Source organism: Oncorhynchus tshawytscha, linkage group LG13 (genome assembly GCF_018296145.1).
Source record: "Oncorhynchus tshawytscha isolate Ot180627B linkage group LG13, Otsh_v2.0, whole genome shotgun sequence".
Taxonomy (NCBI): domain Eukaryota; kingdom Metazoa; phylum Chordata; class Actinopteri; order Salmoniformes; family Salmonidae; genus Oncorhynchus; species Oncorhynchus tshawytscha.
The window spans coordinates 44,191,343-44,217,632 of record NC_056441.1 but is presented as its reverse complement, the minus strand read 5'-3'; the positions used below and the strand labels follow the sequence as shown (position 1 = coordinate 44,217,632).

Here is a 26,290-nt window from a genome sequence, read left to right as displayed (position 1 = left end):
TGTAACCTTAATTGCCTACCGTGTGTAAGTTGTTAGTGTCTTAACAACCGTTCCACAGGTGCATGTTAATGAATTGTTTATGGTTCATTGAACAAGCATGGGAAACAGTGTTTAAACCCTTTACAATGAAGATCTGTTTAGTTATTTGGATTTTTACAAATTCTTTGAAAGACAGGGTCCTGAAAGGGTTGCTGAGTTTATATATACACACATATACATCTCAGTGAACTAATTAATTGCTGAGGCAGTCAGAGGCTCCATGCCGAGGGTGTGACGCAATTGCAGAGCCTCTAGAGACATGCAGTGGCCAAATCGAGCTTTTAATGCATTCAATATTATCATTCCAGTCTTAATGTTCTCCTTTTCAGAGTAGACAAATTGTTTGCAGTGTGCACAACCTGTGCTACAATTGAGTAACACGATTTGGTTTATTTCATTCCATTTACAAGTTTTGTCAATTTAGTAATTTTCTTTTGTTTGGAGCTCTCCTGTCAATGTTGAGTAAGGACGCGTATGCATAGAAGTAGGCCTATAGGCTACCTGGCCTGCGCACAAATGTAGGCATACAAAATGTGCCCATTTGGGGATCTGATAGTATTTCTGATTAACTTAACACACCACCACTAAATGACCTGTGGAGCTTTTCAAAGTAATGTTTTCTTCACCTCAAACAGCAAGCAGGGTCTGTTTTTACATCCATTACAATAGTTCCTCAATGTTTTTGAAAAATCTTTCCAGCTCTCTTTTCAATAACCACTCAACGTGAAAGGGAAAAAATGTCATACTCTGATCCAATGGAAACGTCATAAAATAGTGCTTATCAGTGCTTGACTAGACTGAAATAGGTTTCCGGTTCTCATTTTGGGCTGGTACTGTTTATATTTAGGTGGAGGAGCTCCACAATACTTTTGAGCTAGTATTATTTAAGAGGAACAGGGAGATCAAGCAGTAGAACATTTGAGGTGCTGGTACTCTGCTCCGGTGAGCGCCTGCCAAAGGCAAGCACTGCTTCTTATCCCTTGCGCAAATAACCTACAGCTGTGTCTGTCCCGAGCTCATGGGGGCAGAAAACTCTGAGGGCCCAGAATATTTTTTACAATGTTGCAAGTTTGCTAGCAAGCTTCAGACTGGACCAAAAGTTTATACAATGTTTCAAATTCATTGCAGACAGGCCATGTAAGATATATATTTTTTTAAATCAAGGTATTTTCTACCTCCAGGCTACAATGTTTTTATTTGTTGGCTTTAAGTAGACCTTTCTTTTATATAGTAGGCAATGGCAATAGAAGTTACTTTATAGGTTTGTAATAATTTTCATTTACATTTTTATAGAATTTTGATTAACCACATGACAATCATTTTGAGATGCCTATAAATTAAATTGTTTTACGAAAATGTGCAGATGAAAACCATAACTGGCATGCAGATTGGTAGAAATGGTAAGATAAATTTGCATTCCACATGGGAAGGGTTGCCGACTACTCGTGTAGCCTACCGGCAACTTCAGGAGAGTAATGGCAGAGTCTGCGAAAGCCAGCTGGAGTGGTAGGAGAATAGTTGGATCAGGTTTATTTTTTCTGGTTATCTAGATCTTGGATGCCCTCAATACATACAGTGGGGAGAACAAGTATTTGACACACTGCCGATTTTGCATGTTTTCCTACTTACAAAGCATGTAGAGGTCTGTAATTTGTAAGTAGGAAAACCTGCAAAATCGGCAGTGTATCAAATACTTGTTCTCCCCACTGTAGTTTATTTTATTTTAACACATAGGGTGTGTCTACAGTGCATTCGGAAAGTATTCAGACCCCTTGACTTTTTCCACATTCTGTTACGTTACAGCCTTATTCTAAAATGGATAAAATAGATGTGTTCTCTTATTCTCCACACAATACCCCATAATGCTAAAGCAAAAACAGGTTTTTAGAAATTGTTGCAAATTTATAAAAATAAAATAAAAACACTTTACTCAGTACTTTGTTGAAGCACCTTTGGCAGCAATTACATCCTTGGGTCTTCTTGGGTATGACGCTAGAAGCTTGACACAACTGTATTTTGAGAGTTTCTCCCATTCTTCTCCGCAGATCCTATCAAGCTCTGTCAGGTTGGATTGGGAGCGCCACTGCACAGCTTTTTTCAGGTCTCTCCAGAGATGTTCGATCGGGTTCACGTCGAGGCTCTGACTGGGCCACTCAAGGACATTCAGAGACTTGTCCCGAAACCACTCCTGCATTGTCTTGGCTGTGTGCTTATGGTTGTTGTCCTGTTGGAAGGTGAACCTTCGCCCCATTCTAAGGTCCGGAGCAGGTTTTCATCAAGGATCTCTCTGTACTTTGCTCCGTTCATCTTTCCCTCGATCCTGACAAGTAAACCAGTCCCTGCCGCTGAAAAAGATCCCCCAACAGCATAACGTAACAGAATATGGAAAAAGTCAAGGGTCTGAATACTTTCCGTACCAGGTTTCCTCCAGACGTGGCGCTTCAAATTCCGGCCAAATAGTTCAATCTTGGTTTCATCAGACCAGAGAATCTTGTCTCATGGTCAGAGACCTTTAGGTGCCTTCTGGCAAACTCAGAGCGGGCTTTCATGTGCCTTTTACTGAGAAATGGGTTCCGTCTGGCCACTACCATAAAGGCCTGATTGATGGAGTGCTGCAGAGATGGTTGGCCTTCTGGAAAGTTCTCCCGGAAAGTTCTCCCATCTCCACAGAGAAACTCTAGAGCTCTGTCAGAATGACCATCAGGTACATGGTCACTTCCCTGACAGAGGCCCTTTCTCCCCCGATTGGCTCAGTTTAGCCGGGCAGCCAGCTCTGGAAAGAGTCTTGGTGGTTCCAAACTTAATCCATTTAAGAATGATGGAAGACACTGTTCTTGGGGACCTTCAATGCTGCAGAATTTTTTTGGTACCTTTCCCTATATCCGTGCCTCGACACAATCATGTCTTGGAGCTCAACTGACAATTTCTTTGACCTCATGGCTTGTTTTTTTCCCAGACATAACTGTCAACTGTGGGACCTTATAGACAGATGTGTGCATGTCCAATCAATTGAATGTACCACAGGTGGACTCCAATCAAGTTGTTGAAACAACTCAAGGATGACTACATATTGAGTCTCGTAGCAAAGGGTTGTAAAAATGTCTAAACATCTGTTTTTGTGTGGTCATTATGGGGTATTGTGTGTAGATTAATGAATGAATTTAGGGGTTTTAATCCATTTTAGAATAAAGCTGTAACGTAACAAAATGTGAAAAAAAGTGTAGGGGTCTGAATTCTTTCTGAATGCACTGTATATATGGAAAAAGACCGATTGGTCAAAATAACAGATAACTTCGGTCAACCAAGATTCCTTAGTCGGGGACAGCCCTATTTTTTCTTTTAAATGTTTGTACACATGACTTGCCATTTGTTGTACAGGAAAGTAAGATAATAGGCTTGCAAGGGGGGCCTAGGGCTCAACTGTATAAGTTGGAATGTCAAAGGAATTTTGAAATGTGTTAATGCAACAGGGTCTTGGGCACACTTACAACTTCAAGGCAAACATAGCTTTTTTTTTACAAGAAATATGGCTCTAACCAAATTACCATTTCATGCTTCATATGGGACAGCCATTCTGATCAATCATAATACACATCTTACACTTTCCCAGGTTCTCAAGACATTAAATGGTTGATCTATTGTGGTCTCAGAGACGCTGTATAATATTCCTGTGGTTCTGGCAAATATTTAAGCCCCTAAGGTATACGATATAAACTTAATGAAAAATGTGTACACTAAATTCCACAACAAGGCAATACACACCCCCCAATGACATCTTGCAACAATGGTTTTGAATACTCTTGAAACTGTTGGGGGAAATATCTGGGTATAAGCTGAACCTGCATAAATGTGAAATGTCCACCAGTTAATCGCCAGTTTAAAGGCCTCCTGAAGGCAAACTTTACAAAGTTATTAAAACATACTATAAACCTGACTTTGAGCGCTGGTTGCTTCTTCCCCTCTATCTGGACGAATAAATACTTTTTTCTAAATCGTTCTATAACAATCTAGATCATGTCATTACCTCTCATTTGGAATAAGAAAACCACTCGGGTACATAAAATATTCCTTCAAAGGCCTAAAAACCAAGGTGGCCTGGCATTATCCAACATGCAGTTCTACTGGTCTGCAAATATCAGAAATATGATATATGTACTGGCTTGACTCTCATAACTATTCAACCCTTTTGCACCCCTTTAGGTGCAAATTGAAGAATCAGCCAGTGAAACATCTTTATTCACCCTTATCTCAATATCCAAGTATACAGGTGTTAATTTTATTTAACTAGGGAAGCCAGTTAAGAACAAATTCGGACATGAAGGATTTACACCAGATACCCGACCAGGCCCAAATCACCATCATTCGCATGAAGAGAGAGTATTTGTGAGAATTCGTCAGCGAGCGGTTAACCCGCCTATTGGCCAACGTGCAATCCTTGGAGAATAAAGTGGATGAGCTCCGTTCAAGACTATCCTACCAACGGGACATTAAAAACTAATGTCTTACATTTCACTGAGTCGTGGATGAATGACGACACAGGTAATATACAGTAGGCAGATTTTTCTTGCATCGGCAAGACAGAACAGCTGCCTCCGGTAAAACAACGAGTGGTGGTCTGTATGCTCACCTGAGGTAGAGTACCTCATGATAAGCCGTAGACCACACTATTTACATAGAGAGTTTATCTATGTTTTTCGTAGTTGCCTATTTATGTTGGCACTAAAACAGCACACAACAAGCTGTATAAAGCCATAAGCAAACAAGAAAATGCTCATCCAGAGGAGGCGCTCCCCCTAGTAGTCGGGGACTTTAACGCAGGCAAACTTAAATTTGTTTTACCTCATTTCTACCAGCATGTCACATGTGCAACCAGAGGGGGGAGGGAGAGGGAAAAATATATATATATTTAAAAAAATAAAAACTCTAGATCACCTTTACTCCACACACAGAGATGCATAACAAAGCTCGCCATCCTATATCTATCCTACCGTGCCTTTCTAAGGTCTTCGAAAGCCAAGTCAACAAACAGATTACCGACCATTTTGAATCTCACCATACCTTCTCTGCTATGCAATCTGGTTTCAGAGCTGGTCATGGGTGCACCTCAGCCACGCTCAAGGTCCTAAACGATATCTTAACCGCCATCGATAAGAAACATTACTGTGCAGCCGTATTCATTGATCTGGCCAAGGCTTTCGACTCTGTCAATCACCACATCCTCATCGGCAGACTCGACAGCCTTGGTTTCTCAAATGATTGCCTCGCCTGGTTCACCAACTACTTCTCTGATAGAGTTCAGTGTGTCAAATCGGAGGGTCTGCTGTCCGGACCTCTGGCAGTCTCTATGGGGGTGCCACAGGGTTCAATTCTTGGACCGACTCTCTTCTCTGTATACATCAATGAGGTCGCTCTTGCTGCTGGTGAGTCTCTGATCCACCTCTACGCAGACGACACCATTCTGTATACTTCCGGCCCTTCTTTGGACACTGTGTTAACAACCCTCCAGGCAAGCTTCAATGCCATACAACTCTCCTTCCGTGGCCTCCAATTGCTCTTAAAAACAAGTAAAACTAAATGCATGCTCTTCAACCGATCGCTACCTGCACCTACCCGCCTGTCCAACATCACTACTCTGGACGGCTCTGACTTAGAATACGTGGACAACTACAAATACTTAGGTGTCTGGTTAGACTGTAAACTCTCCTTCCAGACCCATATCAAACATCTCCAATCCAAAGTTAAATCTAGAATTGGCTTCCTATTTCGCAACAAAGCATCCTTCACTCATGCTGCCAAACATACCCTTGTAAAACTGACCATCCTACCAATCCTCGACTTTGGCGATGTCATTTACAAAATAGCCTCCAATACCCTACTCAACAAATTGGATGCAGTCTATCACAGTGCAATCCGTTTTGTCACCAAAGCCCCATATACTACCCACCATTGCGACCTGTACGCTCTCGCTTCATACTCGTCGCCAAACCCACTGGCTCCATGTCATCTACAAGACCCTGCTAGGTAAAGTCCCCCCTTATCTCAGCTCGCTGGTCACCATAGCATCTCCCACCTGTAGCACACGCTCCAGAAGGTATATCTCTCTAGTCACCCCCAAAACCAATTCTTTCTTTGGCCGCCTCTCCTTCCAGTTCTCTGCTGCCAATGACTGGAACGAACTACAAAAATCTCTGAAACTGGAAACACTTATCTCCCTCACTAGCTTTAAGCACCAACTGTCAGAGCAGCTCACAGATCACTGCACCTGTACATAGCCCACCTATAATTTAGCCCAAACAACTACCTCTTTCCCAACTGTATTTAATTTTAATGTATTTATTTATTTTGCTCCTTTGCACCCCATTATTTTTATTTCTACTTTGCACATTCTTCCATTGCAAAACTACCATTCCAGTGTTTTACTTGCTATATTGTATTTACTTTGCCACCATGGCCTTTTTTGCCTTTACCTCCCTTCTCACCTCATTTGCTCACATTGTATATAGACTTGTTTATACTGTATTATTGACTGTATGTTTGTTTTACTCCATGTGTAACTCTGTGTCGTATCTGTCGAACTGCTTTGCTTTATCTTGGCCAGGTCGCAATTGTAAATGAGAACTTGTTCTCAACTTGCCTACCTGGTTAAATAAAGGTAAAATAAAATAAATAAAATAAAATTTGGCAAATCTGACCATAAGCAGGAATCCTCCTTGACTCGATACGAAAGCGGTCAGATGCTGAAGGACTGTTTTGCTTGCACAGAATGGACTAGGTTCCGGATCTCATCCGATGGCATTGAGGAATATACCACATCAGTCACAGGCTTCATAAGTAAGTGCATCGGTGACATTGTCCCCACAGTGACCGTACGTACATACCCCAACCAGAAGCCATGGATTACAGGCAACATCCGCACCGAGCTAAAGGGTAGAGCTGCCGCTTTCAAGGAGTTGGACTCTAACCTGGACGCTTATGAGAAATCCTACTACACCCTCAGACGAACCATCCAACAGGCAAAGCATCAATACAGGACTAAGATTGAATCCTACTAAACCGGCTCCAATGCTCGTCGGATGTGGCAGGTCATGCAAACTACTAGGGACTACAAAGGGAAGCCCAGTGACAAGCCTACCAGACGAGTTAAATGACTTCCTATCCACACTTCAAGGCAATCAACACTGAAGCATGCATGAAAGCACTAGGACTCAAACCTCTCATTGGGGTTGGGTGTATGAGGATGGTGCACCCTTTTGAGTCCCTGGGACCAAGCACTTCCTTCTAAAAATGTATAAATGTACATGACCCATCTAAAGATATGACTGTGTGAAGTAATCTGATATTGTAAGCCATGAAATGTATATTAAATATTTCTGAAAATGAAAGCTGAAAAAACAGAATATATATTTATATAAAAATGACACTCAAGCCCTTTGTTCAAACCATCCAGGGTACCCTCCTTACTTGCTGTGCTGAGACATGGTATTCGGGGGCAGGTCTTCATTGTGCCCCAGAGCGCTGAGTGACGATTGCTTTGATGTGGTCAACAAAGAGGCGGGCCCTGAGCCACTGTCCGTCAGTGTAGCCATGGAGACTGACACGGGTGTGGCCGAATCAGAGGCTGACTTCACAGACACTGCAGATCCTGCTGCAGGTGGGCAGACTGAACAGAGACAAGATGGAGGGAGAGATGGATTCTGGAATTAGTGCCAACCCAGATCGACAAAAGCTCTACAATACACATACTGTCTGATTGGGGAGATTGTCCATAGATTGCCATTCCAAGCAGTTTCCTCTTTAAGGGTTACTTTGAATGAATAGCCATAAAATACTAACCGAGGACCACAAAATAACAGGCCATGGTTCCAGAGTACTTAACCTACATCCAGGAAATGCATGGTACCAGTTTCACACAGTTGCCAGGACGGCCATAACTCCCATATATTCAGACTTCCTTCACTGCAAACCCACACAACTACCAAAATGACTCACCTTCTACAGATTGCGTATGTACTGAACTGAATCCATTCTGAAAAAACAAGTTCAATTGGGCTTGTTAGGGTACAGTAACATAGGAGACATTTCCATAGCAACAGTCCATTCAGTAACAGAGGGAGCTGTTCAAAGAAAAGTGAACAGAGCAATTTATTTTGTATTTATCTAGGAATAAACACAATATGAGTGGAGGAATGAATTTTAATGAGGCATAGCGATATGAACGGTGCAATGAATGAATGGAGGCTCACCTCAATGTCTTTCTGCGGGGAGGAGACGGTGGGGTAGCGTCGGGCCTGAGGAGCCCTCTGGTCATACATGTCCATCTGACTGGGGTTGGACAGGGAGGGAGTTGCCTCACTGGAGGAAAAGTAGGGTGATTATATAAAGCCAAAGGCTACTTTAAAAAAGGAGAAGGAGTCCAGTCTCAAAACTCAAGTGGAGCCAAGTGACAAGCGATGCTTCATATGGGTCTGTTTGTGGTGTTATAGTTGTACAAGACCCCATCTTACACAAATTGTGCTGTGTCTGGTATGACTGAGATGAGTGCTCACCTGCTGGGGCTTGTGTAGAGGCAGTTCTGAACCTGGCAGCCTGGTGAGGTGGTGGCGGGGATGATGTCGTACTCCTGGAGCACGGGTTCAGAGCCAAACTGCAGCACTCCAAACTGCAGGTTGAGCCCAGAGATGTCTGCCGAGCCAGGCATCTCCACCGGCGTCGCTGGGATCTGGAATAAAATATAATAAATGGTTGATGTCAGTGAAAGCAAGGAAATTCAGTTATGAAAAAGTAGGGAGAGGTAGGGATACATAGGTGTTAGGCAAAGAGTGCTGAAAGTAAAGTGAATTTGTGCTCACTGTTTGCTGCGAGTGAGCTAGTGTTACCTGAGGAAAATAATTAGAAGCTGGGCGCAGCATGACCGGCCATTCACTCTCTTTACATCGTCTTTGTATCAGTGTTGAGCTGTTACCTTGGTAGTGATGGAGGTCCTCTTCTTCTGCTGCTTGAGCTTGTGCTGCTGCAATGGCAGGGGGCTGGAGCCCTGGGCATCCGGCGAGCTAGGGGACACCTGCTGCCCAGGGGGCACCGTCATTTTGGGGAGGGAGGACACGAGGGGCGCCATGAGGGACGAGGGGGTGCTCTGTGGGGGCAGGGAGGAGGAGACAGAAGGGGGGAGGAAGGCATCCAACACGGAGGTGGATTGGTAGGGCTGGCGCTTTGTGAAGGGGCTATGGGCCGCAGGCTCCGGCTGGGCGTTCATGTCTGGGGAGGTGATTAGAGAAAGGAAGGTAGGGGCTACACCTGATGGCTATAAACTTAAAACAAATATCTGAATCTTGCATAGGGCAATTAACATGTGTCCTCTTCATAAACAGAAATACCAGTCATGTAGGCATTTCTAACTCACTGCAAACCAAAGTCAGTCTAGCCTCTATATACACCCCCTACTTTACTTGACAACCATCCAAACTGCCTCTATAGTCCCAGTATCTCCCTGAGTGTCCTCTTACCATACTGGCCCAGCGCTGCAGGGCTGGTGTCCCAGGAGGAGGGGGAAGGCTGTCCTGTTTGGGAGTGCTGGGCAGCCAGCTGAGCCAAGGCCTGGGCAGTCTTAAACTGCTCCAAGAACTGGGAGCCGCTGGTCGTTCCTGTGCTGCCTCCTTTAGGGTCCCCTACTTCACCGAAGCCCTTGCTTAGCATGCTCACCTGCAATGGGAACAAAAGAGGAGGAACTGACATTCTGCAAGTTTTAGGAATGAGTGTGGAACAGAATAGAACAGCTGTGCTGGTTTATTGCTTGAACACTTAAAGTGGAACTGACTGGATTTTAATAACATTGCCGTAAGTCTTATTCAAAGTCTTATTATGCATTCGGAAAGTAGTCAGACACCTTGACATTTTCCACTTCAATTGTTTTTTCCCCCCCTCAATCTACACACAATACTCCATGACAGAAAAAGTTTAGAAATTATAGCAAAAGTTTTTTTTTTTTATCTACTGAAATAGCACATTTAAATAAGTATATAGACCCTTTACTCAGTACATTGTTGAAGCACCTTTAACAGCGATTACAGCCTTGAGTCTTCTTGGGTATGACACTACAAGCTTTGCACACCTATATTTGTGAAGTTTCTCCCATTCTTCTCTGCAGATCCACTCAAGCTCTGTCAGGCTGGATGGGGAGCGTCGCTGCACACGTAGATGGGGAGCGTCGCTGCACAGCTAAGTCCAGGCTCTGGCTGGGCCACTCAAGGACATTTAGAGACTTCTGCATTGACTTGGCTGTGTGCTTAGGGTTGTTGTCCTGTTGGAAAGTGAAGTTTCACCCCAGTATGAGGTCCTGAGCGCTCTGACGCAGGTTTTTATTAAGGATCTCTCTGTAATTTGCTCCATTCATCTTTCTCGGTCACCTCCGTGACCAAGGCCCTTCACCCACAATTGCTCAGTTTGGCCATGCGGCCAGCTCTAGGAAGAGACTTTGTGGTTCCATACTTCTTCCCTTTAAGAATGATGGAGGCCACTGTGTTATTGGGGACCTTCAATTCTGCAGAAATGTTTTGGTACCCTTCCCCAGATCTGTGCCTTGACGCAATCCTGTCTCGAATCTCCTTCGACCTCATGGCTTGGTGTTTTCTCTGACATGCACGCCAATCAAGTAGAAACATCAAGGATGATCAATGAAAACAGGATGCCCCTGACCTCACATTAATATAGAGTGGGAAAGCGGCAAGTGCGATTGGACAATTAATAGTCACTACAGTATATAAAACCTAATAAAAACATTTGTCTCGTCCATGACCCAAGTCTACGCAGACCGGTGCACCATAGCCAAATCAGAGCTACAGTAGGCCTTTATAAAAACAAGCCATTTGCCACATGGGCCTGCCATCATTCACTTTGAATGGGACTGTGTCTTTACAGGCAGTTGCAACAGCACAACTTTAGATTAGAAAGCATTCTGCGAAAGCCACCAAATACACAGATTTCTGCAAATATAGTACCAGTCAAAAGTTTGGACACCTATTCATTCAAGGGTTTTTCTTTATTTTCACTATTTTCTACATTGTAGAAGACATAAAAAACTATGAAACTATAACACACATGTAATCATATAGTAACCAAAAAAAATTGTTAAACAAATCAAAATCCATTTTATATTTGAGATTCTTCAAAGTAGCCACCTATTGCCTTGATAACAACTTTGCACACACTTAGAATTCGCTCAACCAGCTTCATGAGGTAGTCACCTGGAACACATTTCAATTAACAGGTGTAACTTGTTAATCATTTGTGTTGTGACGAGGTAGGGGTGGTATACAGATGATAGCCCTATTTGTTAAAAGACCAAGTCCATATTATGGCAGCTCAAATAAGAACAGCTCAAATAAGCAAAGAGAAACGACATTCCATCATTACTTTAAGACATGGTCAGTCAAATTTCAAGAACTTTGAACGTTTCTTCAAGTGCAGTTGCAAAAACCATCAAGCGCCATGATGAAACTGGCTCTCACGAGGACCACCACAGGAAAGGAAGGCCCAGAATTACCTTTGCTGCAGAGGATAAGTTCATTTGAGTTACCAGCCTCAGAAATCAGCAATTAACTGCACCTCAGATTGCAGCCGAAATAAATGCTTCACAGAGTTCAAGTAACAGACACATCTCAACATCAACTGTTCAGAGGAGACTGCATGAATCAGGCCATCATAGTCGAATTGCTGCAAAGAAACCACTAAAGGACACAAATATGAAGAAGCGACTTCCTTGGGCCAAGAAACACGAGCAATGGTCATTAGACCGGTGTAAATCGGTCCTTTGCTCTGCTGAGCCCAAATTTGAGATTTTTTGTTCCAACCACCGTTTCTTTATGAGACGCAGAGTTGGTGAACAGATGATCTCCGCATGTGTGGTTCCCACCGTGAAGCATGGAGGTGTGATGGCGCTTTGCTGGTGACACTGTCAGTGATTTAGTTAGAATTCAAGGCACACTTAACCAGCATGGCTACCACACCATCCCATCTGGTCTGCACTTAGTGGGAATATAATTCGTTTTTCAACAGGACAATGACCCAACACACCTCCAGGCTGTGTAAGGCCAATTTGACCAAGAAGGAGAGTGATGGAGTTCTGCTTCAGATGACCTGGCCTCCACAATCACCCGACCTCAACCCAATTGAGATGATTGAGATGAGTTGGACCGCAGAGTGAAAGAAAAGTAGCCAACAACTGCTTTGCATATGTGGGAACTCCTTCAAGACTGTTGGAAAAGCATTCCAGGTGAAGTTGATTTACTTTGAAGAGTCAAAAATATAAAATATATTTGGATTTGTTTAACACTTTTTTGGTTACTACATAATTCCATGTGTGTTAATTCATAGATTTGATGTCTATAATCAAAATAAAGAAAAACCCTTGAATGAGTAGTTGTCCAAACATTTGACTGGTACTGTATGTAAATACCACGGGAGTCCTCTTACATTTGGGAACTTTACAGTCCTATTGATCAAACAACCATAAAAAGGCAGGCCAACAAGATCAACAACTAACGCTAGCCAGAGGAAGATGAGCTAAAATCTAACGAAGGAACATTAGATAAACCCTCAAACCTTTTCTGCTAGTGGGCCATCACAACTGCACTAATAAACAATGGGGAATAAATAGTAAGTAGCCTGTTCTACCTTCTGCAGCTTGCCTGCTAATGCATTCTTATCCCAACCAAGAACCCAAGCTAACAGGCTAAAGTTGGCTAGCTTGTTACTTCCGGACACAAATGAGAGAACACCTCACTCTGACCATTTTACTTGCCATAGCAGAGCTGGTTAGGCTGTTTACATGTTATCTGGAGCGTTCATGACTAACCATAACCTTCTTATTTTGCCTTTGTTTACTGACACCAGTCATATTCTGCAGGTGTTGCACATTCGTAAATGTATCTGTTATTCTTCACTCTGGCACACAGATGAGTGCTCTGAAATCGGAGTTGATAGCATATCTTGCATTCGCAAATTGACTCTGGCTAACTGGATAACAGTCGTTCAAGGTTCAGCATAGTGATTCACATTTCTGGCTAGCTAACCTAGCTGCATCTCTAGCTGTGTAGCCAGTGAAAAATGTTATGAGGGGAAAAAGTCACTCACTCACCAACTGCTCCAATGACATCCTCCTAGAAGCTAGCTATCGTTAGGCTCTGTGTTTTTAGCTTGCTCCATAAATAGATATACTAGGCTATTAGCTACATTATGACTGACTTGTGATCATTGCCCTTGCTAGTTTGATTGTATTGACATTAGGGCTGGGTGATATGGCTAAAATATCATATCAGGTATAAAAAATAAAAAATACAATATTATGTTGTATTAATATTAAGTCATTTCAATGGGTCTTTCTCTAGTCTGATTGCTTTATACTGTTCAATTCAACCAACAATTATCTTCAGCATTATTAATCTGCATTTCCTGCACTCATTTGAGATCATTTTCACACTGTCACGTAAGGGCTTCACGATATGGGAAAACAATCTCAGCATTATTTTTAACCAAATGTTGCAATTGCGATTTGAGCAAAACACTGTAGGAATCATGGAAATGGAATTACTCTAAATCTATAGTTAGAATTTAAAAGTGGGCACTTTGAATACAGTCTGACATAACAAATGAAAATGCCAGTGAATAGTTATTGTGACAGGGTAGCAACCAAACTGTTGACAAGTGTTTCCTAGGGGACCCAGCATATCACATTTAGCAAACCAAACATTCAAATACCATTATAGAAGGTAAACCAACCAGTTTGTGCATCAATACCGGTATATTGTCAAATACAGTATACCCCCCCAGCCCTAATTGACATTCCCAGGCTTAGTTACATTTGTCCGTTTTTGGCCAGAATATTGAGTCATTGAAACAAACAGCGCATCCTGAATGAAGGCAGCAAACAATGTACCAGGCCAACTGTGATTTACAACCGGATAGCAATATATTCTCTGGACTACAAAGAAATGGATTGGAGAATGATATTAATCATACACTGAACTGCAGCCATCTATTCTGCCAACAATGCCTTACTGTACATCCTGGAATGTTGAGTCAAATAGAACATATTTTTAGAACCTCAAGTTGGTTTGGTAGAAGAATCTGTGAATTTGATATTTTTGGACAAAGTAGTTAAAACACAGTCAGTTCCACTTTAAGTACAGTCAGTAAAAATGTAGAATTGAGAAGAAGCTGTTGTGTGTCCTGTGGGCTCACCACGCTGTGCTGGTTGTAAGGGGTGCTGCTGGAGGGGGGTTGTGACAGCGGCACACCCTGCTTGGAGTTGCTGAAAACCAGTGACTGGGGGAGAGAGGGGGGCTGGCTGGCTTTCATGGGGCCCAGGGCCTCTGCCTCTGAGGAGGATGGGGGAGTCTTCCCCAGCAGCACAGCCAGGTCAATCCTGCAGGGGACAGAGGTCAGAAATCGTTAGTAATTAGCCTTGTCCAAGCCAGAATGGCCCATAGGGCAGTAGCTCATCTCTTGCTTCTGTAGCGCGAGTCAGCTTGATGTGCAAGTACACCCCCTGGACAGAATGCTAACCTATTACAGGGTCTGTGCAACAGATGTTGTTCTGATTCGTGTTAGCTAACCAATTGTATGTATTATAGTACATCTTGGGGTTGATGAAACCAGATACAGAGCTGAAAATCATAGGCATAACACAAGAAGTGCTTGAATTACAAAAATTGATTTTCTCAGTAACTTTGGCCATATGACTAGACTGCAGTTTGGTGATGTTGAAGATGAATTGTTTAAATGGACATGAGACAAGATACACACCCTTATAACAAAAATGCATGGCTTTCAGTGAGTGGGTAGGGAGTTCAGCCAAATAAATCTTAGCCAAATACATTTAAACTCAGTTTAACAATTCCTGACATTAAATCCTAGTAAAAATTTCCTGTCTTGGGTCAGTTAGGATCACCACTTTATTTTAAGAATGTGAAATGTCAGAATAATAGTAGAGAATAATTTCTTTCATCACATTCCCAGTGGGTCAGAAGTTAACATACACTCAATTAGTATTTGTTAGCATTGCCTTAAAATTGTTTAACTTGGATCAAACATTTCGAGTAGCTTTCCACAAGCTTCCCACAATAAGTTGGGTGAATTTTAGCCCATTCCTCCTGACAGAGCTGGTGTAACTGAGTCAGGTTCCTAGGCCTCCTTGCTCGCACACGCCTTTTCAGTTCTGCCCACAAATTTTCTATAGGCTTGAGGTCAGGGCTTTGTGATGGCAGCTCCAATACCTTGACTTTGTTGTCCCTAAGCCTTTTTGCTACAACTTTGGAAGTATGCTTGGGGTCATTGTCCATTTGGAAGACCCATTTGTGACCAAGCTATAACTGATGTCTTGAGATGTTACTTCAATATATCCACAGAATTTTCCTCCCTCATGAAGCCATCTATTTTGTGAAGTGCACCAGTCCCTCCTGCAGCAAAGCACCCCCACAACATGATGCTGCCACCCCCGTGCTCTACGGTTGGGATGGTGTTCTTCGGCTTGCAAGTCTCCCCCTTTTTCCTCCAAACATAACAATGGTCATTATGGCCAAACAGTTCTATTTTTGTTTTATCAGACCAGAGGACATTTTTCCATTTCTATTTCTTTGTCCCCATGTGCAGTTGCAAACCGTAGTCTGGTTTTTTTATGGCAGTTTTTGAGCAGTGGCTTCTTCCTTGTTCAGCGGTTTTTCAGCTTATGTCGATATAGGACTCGTTTTCCTGTGAATATACACTTTTGTACCTGTTTCCTCCAGCATCTTCACAAGGTCCTTTGCTGTTGTTCTGCGATTGATTTGCACTTTTCGCACCAATGTACGTTCATCTCTGAGAGACAGAACCCGTCTCCTTCCTGAGCGGTATGATGGCAGCCTGGTCCCATACTGTTTATACTTGCGTACTATTGTTTGTACAGATGAACGTGGTACCTTCACACATTTGGAAATTGCTCCCAAGGATGAACAAGACTTGTGGAAGTCTAAAAAACAAATTCTGGGGTCTTGGCTGATTTCTTTTGATTTTCCCATGATGTCAAGAAGAGGTGCTGAGTTTGAAGGTAGGCCTTGAAATACATCCACAGGTACACCTCCAATTGTCTGAAATGATGTCAAATAGCCTATCAGAAGCTTCTAAAGCCACGACATCATTTTCTGAAATGTTCTAAGCTGTTTAAAGGCACAGTCAACTTAGTGTAAGTAAACTTTTGACCCACTGGAATTGTGATATAGTGAATTATAAGTGAAATAATCTGTCTGTAAACAATTGTTGGAAAAATTACTTGTGTCATGCACAAAGTAGATGTCTTAACCGACTTGCCAAAACTATAGTTTGTTAACAAGAAATTTGTGGAGTGGTTGAAAAACGAATTTTAATGACACCAACATAAGTGTATATAAACTTCAACTGTATATGTGTGATAGCATGACTGTAGATTGACTAGCTGTTTGTGTGTCTGCATGCCGCATCAGGCCTGCCCACCGCTGTCCTGCAGTGATGGTGACATTCTCCCGGGGGAGTGGCATAGAGGCCACACTGGAGGCTGTGAAGATCTTGGTCTCTGACAGCTAGAGAGAACGACAGAGAAATAATTAAGATCAATGTATCAGCATTAAAGGGATCAAGCCATAACTAAATGCATTAACCTAAAACTACAAACAGAAGAATAAAGCAGATGGCTGGAGTATTTCAATCGGAGGGTTCCCTATATAACACCAGAGACCCTCTGTTAGATCTGTAGCTATTTGGGCATAAGCAACACCAAGTTTAGTGTTCAGGCTTATTTGAACATCTGGGTACATATGCAGAACGTCCATAAAATGTGATTTTGGTGATATATATTTTAAAAAACTGGTCAAAAGAGGATCTGCCAAAATATGGACAGTACATCAAGGCATACAAACAGGCATACCACCAAATCAATAAATAGGCATAGTAAAAAAAGGTACTCACATCCTCATTCCAGTCCTCAGTACCCCACTCTTCTGTTGCACTCCTCCAGGCACCTATAGGAATGTAAAAGAAAGAAACAAACTGTACTGAGTACTAGATTTCAAACCAACAGGCATCAAACAGAAAAGGAGATGCGATGTTTAGGGCCTCAGAAGATGGTGGTTCAATCTTACTAGGGACAGAGTCAAATTTGGGTTGGTAATTTGTTCCCTCTCCTCCCGCTGTGTACTCAATCCCTACAAGAAAGGAGAAGTGAGAGGTGAGACCTGTGATTGAGGAGTTAGCGAGAACTTTGGTCATCTCTCAGTTCAACTAGGGATAACCGGTAACACGAAAGTAGCTCACCTTTTAGCCAGGCAAATTTCTATAGCAACAAATCCTTCAGAACTAACCTGGCTAACTCCATTTATCCTGAATGACGTGTCTGAGCCGTGAGTTGAGGAGCAATTGAATCAGATTCCCTCTTTCTTGCTAAGACTACCTCCTCATGCCCTTTATTTGAGGAAAACTGATTAAATATTTTATAAAAACATTGTGTATTTTTTTTTTTTAATAAAGGTGTAACTGTACACATGTTCATACCGGTTGGTCCAGTTGAACTGAGACCTCGGGTTGCGCTGAACCCAAATTAATACGTAAATTTTTTTTTACAAAATAAAAACTCTAGACCTATAGGCTATGCCTACACTGCGTTGTAGGCCTGTGCCTCTTGAGTAAATCTGAGCTGAAAATAACATGTCAGGCTATTCCGTTATAACAAGAGCCTATGCAAACATTTATCAAAATTATAATCTTAATTGGTACATTTCAAACAGTCCATTAGTTAGGAGCAACGGGGAACTAAACTCAGCAAAAAAAGAAACAGATTTTTTTTTCAAGACCCTGTCTTTCAAAGATAATTCGTAAAAATCCAAATAACTTCACAGATCTTCATTGTAAAGTGTTTAAACACTGTTTCCCATGCTTGTTCAATAAACAATTAATGAACATGCACATGTGGAACGGTCGTGAAGACACAAATAGCTTATAGACGGTAGGCAATTAAGGTCACAGTTATGAAAACTTAGGACACTAAAAAGAGGCCTTTCAACTGACTATGAAAAACACCAAAAGAAAGATGCCCAGGGTCCCTGCTCAACTGCGTGAACGTGCCTTAGGCATGCTGCAAGGAGGCATGAGGACTGCAGATGTGTCCAGGGCAATAAATTGCAATGTCCGTACTGTGAGACGCCTAAGACAGCGCTACAAGGAGACAGGACGGACAGCTGACCGTCCTCGCAGTGGCAGACCACGTGTAACAACACCTGCACAAGATCGGTACATCCGAACATCACACCTGAGGGACAGGTACAGGATGGCAACAAACGGTATCGATTTGGAGGTGGAGGGTCCGTCATGGTCTGGGGTGGTGTGTCACAGCATCATCAGACTGCCTGCAATGACAACAAGCTCAATCTCAACGCTGTGCGTTACAGGGAAGACATCCTCCTTCCTCATGTGGTACCCTTCTTGCAGGCTCATCCTGACATGACCCTCCAGCATGACAATGCCACCAGCCATACTGCTCGTTCTGTGCGTGATTTCCTGTAAAACAGGAATGTCAGTGTTCTGCCATGGCCAGCAAAGAGCCCAGATCTCAATCCCATTGAGCAGGTCTGGGACCTGTTGGATCAGAGGGTGAGGGCTAGGGCCATTCCCCCCCAGAAATGTCCAGGAACTTGCAGGTGCCTTGGTGGAAAAGTGGGGTAACATCTCACAGCAAGAACTGGCAACGCTGGTGCAGTCCATGAGGAAGAGATGCACTACAGTACTTAACCTCTCTGCGCACGGAACCCGCTAGCGGGCTGAAATTCCACAACATACGGTGATCGCTACATAAATAGTCATATTAAACATTCATGAAAATACAAGTGTCTCGCATGTAATCGAAAGCCTAGAATCTTGCTAATCCAACTGCGTTGTCAGATTTAAAAAAGGATTTACTGCGAAAGGATACGATGCGATTATCTGAGCATAGAGCCCCATAAAAAAATACAATTTTAAACAGCACAGGCGTAACATAATCACAAACTGCATTAAAATAAATTGTTTACCTTTGACGATCTTCGTCTGTTTGCAATTCCAATGCTCATTGTTACACAATGAATGATCTTTTGTTTGATAAAATCCGTTTTTATAGCCTAACACAAAACATTTTGTGAACCGCCTGTGTCGTGAATTCCGTCTCATTCCACTTTCGACGACACATTCCAGGTAAATAACCCACACAGAACGTGACTTTTCCAGTCATGTTTAGTTTCACTGCAATCAACTGGTTTGTTTGTAACACAATCATTTCGCGGGACGTATTGACTGAAAGAAACCGATTTGAAGACAAGTCATGACATCATTGTGCACCAATGATTTGCCCACTGTTTCGTTGATTGACTGCCTTTTAACCCAATGACCACTGATTGTCTTGAAATCTAGCTGGGTAGATAGCCAATGAGCTGAGCTAAACGGCAATACACCATGTTTATGTGTTGCAAGACCAACCCATGTAGTAAGCTTCAGCGTAAAGTGAGTAATTCGCTATTGAAGTTTCATACCGGAAGAAGCTACACATATTACGCACTGCAGTGTTTGGTGAATGCGCAGATTCAGCTGTTTATATATCAATCATTATGGCGACTAAGTCAGGGAAAGCTAAATCTAAGTCTAGATATACAGATGTACACACAAACTTCAGAGTGTTTTCTTTGAAATGGTACCAATCCCTTGGTTCTGTGCCTGAGCTACAGGCTGTTAGATTTGGGTATGTCTTCAGGCGGAAATTGCACAAAGTAGGGGGGGGAGCTGCAAGAGGTTAATGCAGCTGGTGGCCACACCAGATACTGACTGTTATTTTTGATTTTGTTCAGGGACACATTATTCCATTTCTGTTAGTCACATGTCTGGAACTTGTTCAGTTCATGTCTCAGTTGTTGAATCTTGTTATGTTCAAGCTAGAAAAATTCTGCAGAACTATTTCTGCTTTTGTTTCATTGCTGCTTAATGCACAAAGAAATATAAATCCTATATAATCACCCCCTGCGCAGAAACGCTGCCTGGCAGGAGACCTGTGTGCAATGAGTGAAGTGTTAATACATTTTTGGGGGGCTGCGCACAGGTATACAAGTTGGTCTAATTTACTCAAAAGTCTACAAAGTGAGACTGTCCTTGTTTTCATTTACATTGTTTTGTTCATAAACTCAGTTTGTTTTCAACATTAGTTTTAGTCTGCTGCTTCAACTGGCTGATATATAAAACGTATATGTTAGGCCCTGCTGTACTTTTAGTTTATGGTTGACACCATATGGTTTCTCAACGAGTTCAAATCACATGAATGCATCCAACTGGTATTTACTCCCACATGGTTACGCAGCATCAGAGTGGAAACTTGAGGCCCAACATAATAATCCAGTCACAACAGACAATGCAAGGAACATTGTGAATGGCATTTAATTATCCCGCTGTATCGAAACGTGACCCCAAAACCGCAATACGTACCGAACCGTTACACCACTATTAAAATACCTATTACATTACACATTTAGTAATGAAAGAAAGCATTTGAAACTTGGCACACAGTAAAACTTTTCTATGACTTAACTTCATTGGGATAGGGGGCAGCATTTTCACTTTTGGATGAAAAGCGTTCCCAGAGTGAACTGCCTCCTACTCAGTCCCAGATGCTAATTTAAGCATAGTATTAGTAGTCTTAGATAGAAAACACTGAAGTTTCTAAAACTGTTTGAATGATGTCTGAGTATAACAGAACTCTTATGGCAGGCAAAAACCTGAGAAAAAATCCAAACAGGAAGTGGGAAATCTGAGGTTTGTAGATTTCAACTCAGCCCCTATTGAAGATCAACATAGTGGGATATTGGTTCACTTCCTAAGGCTTCCACTGGATGTCAACCATCTTTAAAACATTGTTTGATGCTTCTACTATGAAGGGGGGCTGAATGAGAAGGGAATGAGTCAGAGGTCTGGCAGAGAGCCAAGGGCTCATGACGATATCCCACTATGTTGTTAGCTCTCGTTCCATTGCTTTTCTACAGACAATGGAATTCTCCGGTTGGAACATTATTGAACATTTATGATAAAAACATCATAAAGATTGATTCTATACATCGTTTGATATGTTTCTACGACCAGTAATATAACTTTTTGGAATTTTTGTCCGACCTTTCCGCTGGAAGTTGTATGCGCGTTTCGATTTGTTTACTAAACGCTCTAACAAAAGGAGGTATATGGACATAAATGATGAACTTTATTGAACAAATCAAACATTTATTGTGGAACTGGGATTCCTGGGAGTGCATTCTGATGAAGATCAAAGGTAAGTGAATATTTATCATGCTATCTCTGACTAATGTTGACTGCACAACATGGCAGATATTTATTTTGACTGGTTTGGGCTCTGAGCGCTGTACTCAGATTATTGCATGGTATGCTTTTTTCGTAAAGTAATTTGGAATCTGACACAGCGGTTGCATTAAGGAAAAGTTTATCTAAAAGTTCCATGCATAACACTTGAATTTTCATCAACATTTATAATGAGCATTTCTCTAAATTGATGTGGCTCTCTGCAAAATCACCGCATGTTTTGGAAGTACTGAACATAACACGCCAATGTAAATTGAGATTTTTGGATATAAATATGCACTTTATCAAACAAAACATACATGTATTGTAACATGAAGTCCTATGAGTGTCATCTGATGAAGATCAAAGGTTAGTGATTCATTTTATCTCCATTTGTGCTCTTTGTGACACCTCTCTTTGGCTGGAAAAATGGCTGTGTTTTTCTGTGACGAGGTGCAGACCTAACAATCATTTGTGGAGCTTTCGCTGTAAAGCATTTTTGAAATCAGACACTGGCTGGATTAACGAGAATTGTATCTTTAAAATGGTGCCTAATAATATTATGTTTGAGAAATTAGATTTTTGAGATTTCTGTTGATTTGTATTTGGCGCCCTGTAATTTCATTGGTTGGCGAGGTGTTCCACTAGCGTTCCCAGACAGGTTAATGAAATTACATTAAAATCGATAGTAGCGGAAAAGGGTGCTTGTGCATTAATAAGCACACCAAAGACGGCATTAACAATACAATAAAGACGGCACTTCTAAAAGCCTATTTCACACCATAGCTTGATGAATTTGCAAAATAGCTTTTATTTCATTTTGATTTTGGCACAAATTAAAAATGTGGCATTGAGTCGCCCATGGATTGATGTTTCAGCATTGTCTCAATGAAGAGTTTGGCGTTCAACTAGCCACGTGCAAAACGCACACGGGGTTACAAGTCTGCTAGAGTTAGAAGCAGGCGGACAAGCAATATCCACCATTGTAGTACGGATGAAGCCTGAGCTGGAATGTGAAGCTAACTGACGCTGTCTAGCTTTAGAAAAAACTTAATAGATCTTGCATGCATCCTAGTACACCTCAGATCATTCCCAAGACGGGCAGATTAAGCTCCATCAGATCCCAAGAAGTGTCTTGAGTGTTTTTGATCAAGCAGTAGCTTGGTTTCTTAATGGCTCCTTCCTCTGGCTCTAGATAAGCTAGATGGACTTTCCACCATTTTGCTAACACTCACTTGCTAAAACACCATCTTGTAGATCTACAGTAAGTGTCTAGGCCTAGGTTGGGGTGGTTTTGGACTGGGGCTGAGCAGTAACTGGGTTCCTTACTGGCTCCTTCCTCTGGCTCCAGGTTGCCCGTGTTGTTCCAGGTGCTTCCCCTGCCGTAGCTCTCCTCTGTCTGGGTCGGCTCAGCGTAGTCTGCCGGGTTGAACGTTCTGCAAGAGAAGAAGCCGTGGTTTTGAGCACAACCACTTCCTATGGGTCTACCAATAGGAACATTTGACTGTGGGGAGATATACTTTAAAAGGAGGAAGTAAGCAAGCAGAGCGATAGGAGAGGAAGTCTTTGAGGAGATCTGATGTGTCGCAGTTAGACAAAGTTCATCGGAGAAATGTCAGGCGAACAGATTCAAAGACTGGAGGACAACCAAGGAGTGGGAGAATAATCCAGTCAGTGCTTCGTTTTCCTCAACTCTTTCTCTGGCACTGTGTGCGGTGGCTTTCGACACATATCACGTCATGGCTTCAGAGACAATTATAGAGCAAAATAAAAAAAGCACATCCTTAACTTTGTTCTCTTGCTTCTTTCAGGCTCAGGTACAGAAATGGTACGGCGCACCAAGTTGTACAGTGCACTACAACCTAGCGCAGTTTAGTAGACTGACTGCAGAAGTTTCCAGGATCTGACTGGAATGTAGACTACTCATGTTTGACGAGCTGCCAATGAGAACCAACAATAACAGGGGTGCTGTATATCGGCAGGGAGGGACTGTTGAGTGAACCACTGGTAACTCCTGTTCCACATAATGTATTTAAATACAGTATCCCCAACATAGCTTATTCTAATATTTGCACTACTGTACATTGCATTTTAGTTACACTGTTTATACACTGCATATTTATTTACAGTGTATAGGAAAGTATTCAGACCTCTCGACTTTTTCCACATTTTGTTACATTAACAGCCTTATTCTAAAATGGATTAAATTGTTTTTTTCCCCCTCAATCTACACACGATATCCCATAATGAAAAAGCAAAAAAATACCCTATAAATCGGTACTTTGTTGGAACTTTTCAGCAATTACAGCCTTGAGTCTTCTTGGGTATGACGCTAAAAGCGTGGCACACCTGTATTTGGGGAGTTTCTACCATTCTTCTTCTCTGCAGATCTTCACAAGCTCTGTCAGGTGGGATAGGGAGAGCCGCTGCACAGCTTTTGTCAGGTCTCTCCAGAGATGTCCGATCGGGTTCAAGTCCAGGCCACTCAAGGATATTCAGAGAATTGTCCCAAAGCCACTCCTGTTGTGTCTTGGCTGTGTGCTTAGGGTCGTTGTCCTGTTGGAAAGTTAAGCTTTGCCCCAGTCTGAGGTCCTGTGTGCTCTGGAGTAAGTTTTCATTAAGGATCTCGCTGTACATAACTCGGTTCATTGTTCCCTCGATCCTGACTAGTCTCCCAGTCCCTGCCGCTGAAAAACATCCCCATAGCGTGATGCTGCCACCACCATGCTTCACCGTAGGGATGGTGCCAGTTTCCTCCAGATGTGACGCTTGGCATTCAGGCAAAAGGGTTCAATCTTGGTTTCATCAGAGAATTTTGTTTCTCATGGTCTAAGAGCCTTTAGGTGCCTTTTGGCAAACTCCAAGCAGGCTGTCATGGCCACTCTATCATAAAACCCTGATTGGTGGAGTGCTGCAGAGATGGTTGTCCTTCTGGAAGGCTCTCCCGTCTCCACAGAGGAACTATGGAGCTCTGTCAAAGTGACCATCGGGTTCTTGGTCAACTCCCTGACCAAGGCCCTTCGACCCCGATTGCTCAGTTTGGCCGGGCGGCCAGCTCTAGGAAGAGTCGATGGTTTCAAACTGCTTCCATTTAAGAATGGAAGCCACTGTTCTTGGGGACCTTCAATGCTGCAGACATTTTTTGGTACCCTTCCCCAGATCTGTGCCTCTATACGGACAATTCCTTCGACATCATGGCTTGGTGTTTGTTCTGTGTGTGCCTTTCCAAATCATGTCCAATCAATTGAATATACCACAGGTGGACTCCAATGAAGTTGTAAAAACATCAAGGATTATCAATGGAAACAGGATAAACCGGAGCTCAATTTCGAGTCTCATAGCAAAGGGTCTGAATACTTAAGTAAATAAGGTATCTGTTTTTATTTTTAATACATTTGCAAACATTTCTAAAAACCTGTTTTCACTGTCATTATGGGGTGTTGTGTGTAGATTGAGGAGGAAAACAATGTATTTAATCCATTTTAGAATAAGGCTGTAATGTAATGTGGGAAAAGTCAAGTATATTGCAATTCCGGAATGCACTGTATACACGAATGCACTGTATATACTGGATTCTTGACAAAGCTCACTAATACATCTACTGCTGTACATATTCTTAGTTCGGCTTGTGTAAAGTCCACCCAGTGTGCTTATGTAAAGATTGCATTTTGATACTGCTACAGTGCCATATGGGTTAATTGGATTCGTCTTGCCATTCTTGATTTCTTGCTTTTTATTTAACATCCTTACATTTAAGTTCTTTGACATTCGACTACAATATTAGGAGCTAGTAAAATAATAATTTTCACTACAGCACTATAACACCTGCTCAGCTGTGTACACAACCAATACACTTAGATTTCTTATGGGGCTTGTGTGAACAGTTATACCCTCGATGTTCAAAAGACAGCTGTCATTTAATTCCATATCGTGTTACCAGGGTGCATGTCATGGTTTAGTCTGCCCTGATACCCTGTTTCATGTATGTCTGTCTCCATCCTTCTCTCTCGCGGCATTTGGCAGAATATTCCCCCCCAACAGATAGCAAGATTGACACACCAGTGGCGGTGCACTCACCTCTCTTCTCCTGAAAAATCATATCTGGGCCCCTTATCAATCTGGCTTTAGAGGAAAAACAACAGCAACGATTACAAGCAGCACAACGGGGACAGTAGGGGATGCAGTGTGTGGTTTTAGAGTATTCATTATTTTACGGAGGAATGTAAGGAAATCACATGCATGGATAAGTCACTACACTCACACTTTTGCAACACACATTATCTGTGACCACTGCATTGTTGGGGCAGTGTCACTTTCTATAGGTGTAGCTGGTAGACTAAAAAAGGGGAAACATGGCTGCCAAACAAACACTCAAACTGAAAACTGTGTTCCATAAGTAACAATAATTGCATTATGATCAGGATAGGAAGCACAGTTAGAACCATCAGAACACACTCATGCAAACTGCAAACACAGGCTCCCAAAGGCCACACAAGAGCAGCTGCGGAAGCGACACACCCTATGATAAAGAGGCATGTTGGGGACAACGCAACAAACTGCCTGGCTGTCCATCTATGCAAGCCTATGGCGCTGGCTCACTCACGCGCCAGGTTAGTTGCTATCCGGACCAAGCCAAACTTGCGGACATACACAAGCCAGCTGACTGGAGCCATTCTGCCACAGCAAAGGCATTGCCCCCTCTCCGCTAACGTCTCCCTATTACACCGTAGAACATTGAGACATTTTTTTTAACGTTGAAACAAGTTAAGGACTGACGCAGCTGAAGCAAATTATTATTTATTTATATTTTATGATCAGCTAATTTTTCTTTCATGTCCCACAAACCAGGTGCCTCAGAAATAAATCAGTGTTAATTATTTGAAAAGGATAA

General features: G+C 42.3%; 1 protein-coding gene across 12 annotated transcripts in view; it reads right to left on the bottom strand.

The window, feature by feature from the left end:
• Nucleotides 1-26,290, bottom strand: part of LOC112266616 (ubiquitin-associated protein 2-like) — a 79,248-nt gene that overhangs the window by 22,535 nt on the left and 30,423 nt on the right. For 7 of the 12 annotated variants that reach the window (XM_024444247.2, XM_024444248.2, XM_024444255.2 and 4 more), the window contains 12 exons: nucleotides 25,477-25,521; nucleotides 22,729-22,835; nucleotides 17,184-17,246; nucleotides 17,011-17,063; nucleotides 16,540-16,625; nucleotides 14,275-14,458; nucleotides 9,543-9,738; nucleotides 9,002-9,294; nucleotides 8,586-8,758; nucleotides 8,283-8,391; nucleotides 8,029-8,065; nucleotides 7,501-7,699 (listed from right to left, as the gene is read on the bottom strand). In XM_024444247.2, coding sequence (XP_024300015.1) covers nucleotides 7,501-7,699; nucleotides 8,029-8,065; nucleotides 8,283-8,391; nucleotides 8,586-8,758; nucleotides 9,002-9,294; nucleotides 9,543-9,738; nucleotides 14,275-14,458; nucleotides 16,540-16,625; nucleotides 17,011-17,063; nucleotides 17,184-17,246; nucleotides 22,729-22,835; nucleotides 25,477-25,521 — 1,545 coding nt within the window. The remainder of the gene's footprint in view (nucleotides 1-7,500; nucleotides 7,700-8,028; nucleotides 8,066-8,282; nucleotides 8,392-8,585; nucleotides 8,759-9,001; nucleotides 9,295-9,542; nucleotides 9,739-14,274; nucleotides 14,459-16,539; nucleotides 16,626-17,010; nucleotides 17,064-17,183; nucleotides 17,247-22,728; nucleotides 22,836-25,476; nucleotides 25,522-26,290) is intronic. The other 5 variants (XM_024444250.2, XM_024444257.2, XM_024444252.2 and 2 more) reach the window with 3 other exon arrangements.